Source organism: Oxyura jamaicensis, chromosome 13, assembly GCF_011077185.1.
Source record: "Oxyura jamaicensis isolate SHBP4307 breed ruddy duck chromosome 13, BPBGC_Ojam_1.0, whole genome shotgun sequence".
In the NCBI taxonomy this organism is placed as follows: domain Eukaryota; kingdom Metazoa; phylum Chordata; class Aves; order Anseriformes; family Anatidae; genus Oxyura; species Oxyura jamaicensis.
This window is the reverse complement of record NC_048905.1, coordinates 13341392-13347036: the sequence shown is the minus strand read 5'-3', so window position 1 is coordinate 13347036 and position 5645 is coordinate 13341392. Positions and strand designations below refer to the sequence as shown.

General features: G+C 65.9%; 1 protein-coding gene across 1 annotated transcript; it reads left to right on the top strand.

The window, feature by feature from the left end:
- Window positions 1-116: 116 nt before the first annotated feature.
- GM2A (GM2 ganglioside activator) lies at window positions 117-4535 on the top strand. The gene is made up of 5 exons (XM_035338606.1): window positions 117-494; window positions 2561-2713; window positions 3408-3590; window positions 3697-3928; window positions 4065-4535. Exons 1-4 carry the CDS (start codon window positions 132-134, stop codon window positions 3850-3852), a joined length of 855 nt encoding a protein of 284 aa, XP_035194497.1. The 5' UTR covers window positions 117-131; the 3' UTR covers window positions 3853-3928; window positions 4065-4535.
- The last annotated feature ends 1110 nt before the right edge of the window (window positions 4536-5645 follow it).

Genomic DNA, 5645 nt, shown 5'->3' with positions numbered 1-5645 from the left:
CCCCCCCCCCCCCCCCCCCCCCGCGATGGCGCAGGGCGAGCCGCGGGTGCTTGGGAAGGCGACGCTTCCCGTCCTGCATCCCTGCAGCTCCAGGCCCGTGCTTTGTGGGGAAAAAAAAAAAAAAAAGGAGGATGGGGAAAGCCTGCGAGCATGCACAAGCGGAGGGAGGGGAATCGGGAGGTGGGCTGGGCGTGCAGCTAGCAGGGTGCAGCCCCGGCGCGCAGCGCGTCCTGGTCCCCCGGCCTCCCCGCTGCCAGCCCAGGCCCAGCGAGCTGCGGAGAACCTCCTCGCGTCCTCTGGCCAGCCTCGCCTCTCGCATCTCCCTCCCTCATCGCCTCTCGCAGCAGCTGCCTTGCTGCGGAGCCGCCGTGGCCATGCCGGCAGCGGGGCTGGTGCTGGCGCTCTGCGCCCTGCTGCAGCTGTGCCCGGCCGCCCTGGGCGGCTCGCGGCCGCAGCTCCTGGTGGAGAGGAGCGGCTCCAGGAGGCTGAGCAAGGTGAGAGACTTCCCAGCCTTCCTCCCCGCTGCCCTGGATGCAGGGAAAGGGGGCTGGGGCTTGGGGGGGGGGGCGGCTTTGTGGGGGAGCGGAGGGCGGTGTGGGCGGCCGGGGGGGCTCTCACCACGCTGCGGGGTTTTGCAAGAGAGCAAATTTGTTTTCTGCCCCTGCCCGAACGCCCCGGGCAATGCCCGGTGTCACCGAGCAGGGCTGGGGGCGAGGGGGGACCCCATGAACCCCACCGCAGCGCTGGGGACACGGCTGCAGACTGGAGGTCGGGATCCCCCCGTCTCTGAGCAGCCAGGGATTTGGGTTTGGACAAATCCCTTGGGAAGGAGAAGCCCGGCGGCCTCCTTTTGGCTGGCTGGGTGCTCGGCGCAGCCTCCCGGCAGCCGGGACATTATTCCTCCCCTCTGTGCTCTCCCACACAGCGCCAGGCAGGTGGATCAACGCTCACCGATTAAAACACAGAGAGAAGACTCCCTGGCAGCTCTGGGGAACCTCTGCATGACTTCCACGTGCTGTGGAAGGAAGGATTTTTTTTTTTTTTTTCCAATGAATCTGATGTTGTCTGGGATGGGGGAGAACAGGTCACGACAGCCGGACAGGGCTCTGCGAAGGGGCAAGGGGCGCACAGCCGCACACACCCATGCTCCAGCATCCCCCTTCCTCCTCACCTCTGGCCCCTCAGCCCTGTGGGCACGGGGCCGCAGGGGCTCTCAGCTCTTGCAAAAGACCAGGACTTGTTGCCCGTGCCCTGGCATGCCCTGCGCCCAGCTGGGGCTGCTCCCCGCGTGGGCAGTGCCGCCGCCGGGGCGGGCACCGGGGCGCGCAGCCGCCTCCGCCGCTTGCCGGGCAGCTCCAGCTAAACCTGCTCGTGCTGCACGGCCCCGGCGTCCTCCCGCCTCAGATTTCGGGTTTTCTCTCTGTGGTTTTGAAGCACCCCGCCTGCTCTGGCTGCTTCCACCTGCTCACCCAGTCCCAGAGGCAGAGGCTGCCCAAGGGCTGGTGGATGCGAGCCGGCGCATCCAGCGGGGCCGGGGCTGCCACCACCGCTGGCGCCGAGGGATTGTTCTGCTCCACGCCGTGGTGTGGGAGCAAAGGGTGCTGCCAGCCCTCGGTGCTGGCTTTGCAAACTGGTGGGACGTGGGGGAAACATCAGGGGGCTGAGCCCGGCCGTCCCCGTGAGCCCAGGGTGCCGAGCAGGGCGAGGAGGAGCAGCACCAGAGCACTGAGGTTTCCTGGGCACACTGCGGGCACAACGCCATTCTCCGCTCACAGACCCCCAGCAAATGGTCTAGGACACACAAACGATGTCCCCCCATCCGTGCGACATCCCCTGTGTGTGCCTGGCGTCCCCCACATGTGGGTTTCCCTGATCCCACCGGACCCAGCCGCTCGCCAGGCTCCTCCAGGCATTCCCCAGCCCAGGTCCCCCCTGCTGGCTCAGCGCCCGCCCCGCGGGGTGTCTGGAGGAGTGGAAAGGAGCACGGAGGCTGATGAGTCAGGCTCGTCTGCCTCTCCCGAGCACCGGGGACTGGGGGAATATTAAACCACCTTTGAAGTGCAAAGCGAGAGCCGATTTCCCAGGGCAAGGCTGGGAGCTGCCCCAGCCCGAGCGCCGACCGTGCACCGAGCAGCTCCGGCTACCGCCTGCCCACCCCGCCAGCCCGCTTCCTCTCACCTTCCCTTTCACAACCCTTGCTCTGCGGTACTGAAACCGGCGTGGAAAATGACTTTCACCTCATTTGCACGCCAGGCGTTTCCAGGCTGACCTGGCTGGTGTGGAGACGGCAGCCTGGGAACGCGGTTTTGGGGACAATGTACACAAAATGGGGTGTTGTGTTTGCTTTCTGGTGGGGAGGTCCTGAAGTGCCCTGAGGCTTGTAGGGTTGGAAGTCTGAGAGAGGAGGGGGAGTAAGAGTTTGGCCTTTGAGAGGGGGCTGAAGGTCATTTTCTGTCTGGCTCTGGGCAGCTGTGTTGGGGGGCCAGCCCTGGGGAAGCCCCCTGCAGACCCAGGGCAAGGCTGACCCGGGATCTGACTCTTCTCGCCCCCGGTGCTGCAGGTTGGAGGCTTCTCCTGGGAGAACTGCGGTGAGGGGAAGGATCCCGTCATGCTCCAGAGCCTCTCTGTGGCGCCCGACCCCATCAGCATCCCGGGGAACCTGCGCATCAGCGCGGCCGTGAACGGGAACAAGGCCATGGCCTCCCCCCTGAAGGTGGGTGCTGGGACGAGGGCGGGCATGGAGCCCCACGGAACCACCGGGAGCCAGAGGATGGCCAGAAATGAGCCGCCCTTTGGGGGGATCGGGCACAGAGCAGTGCCGGGCTGCATGTCCCCAGCCGTGCCCCAGGTGGATGCGCAGCCCGGGATGCGCCTCGTGTCCTGGGGATGTACCAACCGGGGAGAAAACGAAGCGCAAAGTGCCCCGGGTGTTCCCAGCCTTGCAGCACTGATTTTGCAGCGGGTGCTCCATCCTGGGACGTGCCCCGGCCATGCTGCCCCCACTTTTGGGGGTCTTTGGTGGGATGAGACCGAACAGGTCGGCGATGGCTTTCTGCCTGAGGTCACCAGCAGCACTGCGGGGTCTGCCGGGGGCCGGGCTGTGGGGCAGGGTGCCGGCAGGGTGCCGTGTCCCCTCCCGGCCAGGTGGGTTGGGGCGGCGAGGAGGGGAAGCAGCGGGTGCACGCAGAGCTCGGAGGCCAAGGGGTGAGGCTGAGCCTGGAGGAAGGGAAACCTGCGGGAGGGGAGGAACCGAAAGCAGAAGGGGGAAGGAGGGAGGAGGCCAAGGAGATGAGGGCTTGTGCTGGACCCGCAGACGTCCCGGAGGGTTTCAAGAGTGAGAGGTGGCCGGGGAGGGAGCGCTGGGTGCCCGTGCTGGTTGTACTGGTGCCGGACACCTTTCCTTCCAGACGGTGCTGGTGGTGGAGAAGGCTCTGGGCGACCTCTGGATCCAGCTGCCCTGCATCGACCAGCTGGGCAGCTGCACCTACGACGACATCTGCACCATCCTCGACACCCTCATCCCGCCTGGCACCCCCTGCCCGGAGCCACTGCTCACCTACGGCATCCCCTGCCACTGCCCCTTCAAAGCGGTACGGCCCCGGGTGGGCGGCGAGGCTGCCACGGTGCCCCGGATGGTCTCAGGGGGGTGACGGGGGGGCTCGGGGGGTCCTGCTTACACACCTCCCCTCTCTGCAGGGCTCCTACTCCCTGCCAGCCAGCGACTTCCCCCTGCCCGACGTCGAGCTGCCCTCCTGGATGACCAACGGCAACTACCGCGTGCGGGCGGTCGTCAGCAGCAAAGGAGAGGAGCTCGCCTGCGTCAAGCTGGGCTTCTCCCTGCAGTCCCAGTGAGGGGCTGGGGAGGGCCGTCCCTCTTCTCCCCGCCACCTTTTTTCCTCATCTCATCCTGTCCAGTTGCATCTCATCCCATCCACCCCATCCCATTCACCCCATCCCATCCATCCCATTCACCCCATCCCATCCATCCCATCCCATCCATCCCATCCCATCCACCCCATCCCATTCACCCCATCCCATCCATCCCATCCCATCCACCCCACCCAATCCCACCCCATCCATCCCATCCCATCCCATCCCATCCCATCCATCCCATCCCATCCACCCCACCCCACATCCGTCCCCACCTCTGCTGCCCTGTCTGCACCCCCCCCACCGCCGTGTCCCTCCTTGTGGTCCCAAACTAACATTTGAAGCAGGAGGAGAGAAAAGCTTTGGGTGGGCTCAGGAGCTTTCCCCAGCCCTGTCCCCGCAGGGAGAGTGACACCGCTGCCAGGAGGAGGCACCCCCATACACCTGCCCCATTTCCCCCTCTGATGCCATACACAGAAGGTCCCCCGTGGCTGTCCCTCTGTCCCCAACCCCACACCCGTGTCCCCAGCCCAGAACAGGGTGGCTTTGGAGCCTACCCCCAGCCTGTTGGTGGGGCTTGGGGGTAGCCATTTTTTTACCTCTTTGCCCTTTTTTAAAACTTTTCTTAATCCCACCAGGGGAATTTTAGACAAAAAAAAAAAACATTCCAGGGAAAAGCAATATTTCTTGAAGCAGCCCAAGGAAAGGAGGGAGCACGTGGGGAGTGCCAGGGGCAGGCTGGAGGGATGCAGGGTGAGCTGCGGTGGCTGTCCCCACCTCTGGCTGCAGCACAGACGGGGTCGTTTCACAGAAGCGTCCCCAGAGCAGTTGCAGGAGGCTTGTCCCCAGCACGGCAGCTCAGGTGTGCCCTTGGAGCATCCCCATCCTGTGCGTGGGGCCAGCTCGGAGACACGAGGCCCCTGGGGGGACACGTCCCCCTGCACCTGCCTGCGACAAAACGAGCACAAAAGGGGGGAGAGCCCCCAAACCCCAGCCAGACGTCGCCTGCCACAAGGCACCAGGCAGCTCGTGCTGCTCCCAGCAGCCAGGGGAGGTGGCTGGCCATGGGCCACGATTGCTCTGGGTGGGACGTGGCTGTGACACACAGCCTGGCTGAGGCCAAGTCCTGGTCATCTAATTTTGCCACTGGGGGCGAGCCGAGGCAGGATGCTGCACCCAGAGCGGGATGATTTGGGGCTGCACCACCAAGAGCAGCAGCCCGCTCCTACCTGGGGGCCTTCAGCTGCAGCCGGGGGTTGGTTAGTGGTGTAACTGGGGTTGGTTAGTGGTGTAACTGGGGTTGGTAAGTGGTGTAACTGGGATTAGTGGGCAGCATCCGGCCTGCTGCAGCTACACTGCCTCGTGAGCACGCCCTGACCCCGTCCTGACACCAGCCGCCCGTCCACGTCCCTGCAGCCCAGAGGTGCCGGTGACCCCCTCACCCCCACCTGCCCCCCCTCGCTGCTTTCCGTGGCCCTGCTGGGGCTGCTGCCGGTCCCCCAAGCACTTTAACGCACTAACCACGGCCCGGCTGCCTTGGCAGAGCCTGCAGGAAGTGCTTCGCCATCCCGCTGTGCTCCCACCTCCTCCCCGTGCCCCGACCTCGCCCCGCTGCCGGTGTCGCTGCGGATTTGCGGTGCCCGCCGCACCACTAACCGCCCCACCCGCTCCCTGCTCACGGCGCCCCCCCGCGGGGCGGGTGCCGGGCCCTTAATAAACGTTTGTACGAGGACGCAGAGCTGCAGCCTGGTGGCGCCGTGGGGGCTCGGGGCGGG

What these genes read in the sequence shown, in the direction of transcription:
- GM2A (XM_035338606.1), top strand. Translation starts at nt 132, where the DNA reads ATGGGGAAAGCCTGCGAGCATGCACAAGCGGAGGGAGGGGAATCGGGA. An exon ending in CCATGGCCTCCCCCCTGAAG is followed by an intron (nt 2,714 to 3,407) that starts GTGGGTGCTGGG and finishes CTTTCCTTCCAG; the next exon opens with ACGGTGCTGGTGGTGGAGAA. An exon ending in GCCACTGCCCCTTCAAAGCG is followed by an intron (nt 3,591 to 3,696) that starts GTACGGCCCCGG and finishes CCCTCTCTGCAG; the next exon opens with GGCTCCTACTCCCTGCCAGC.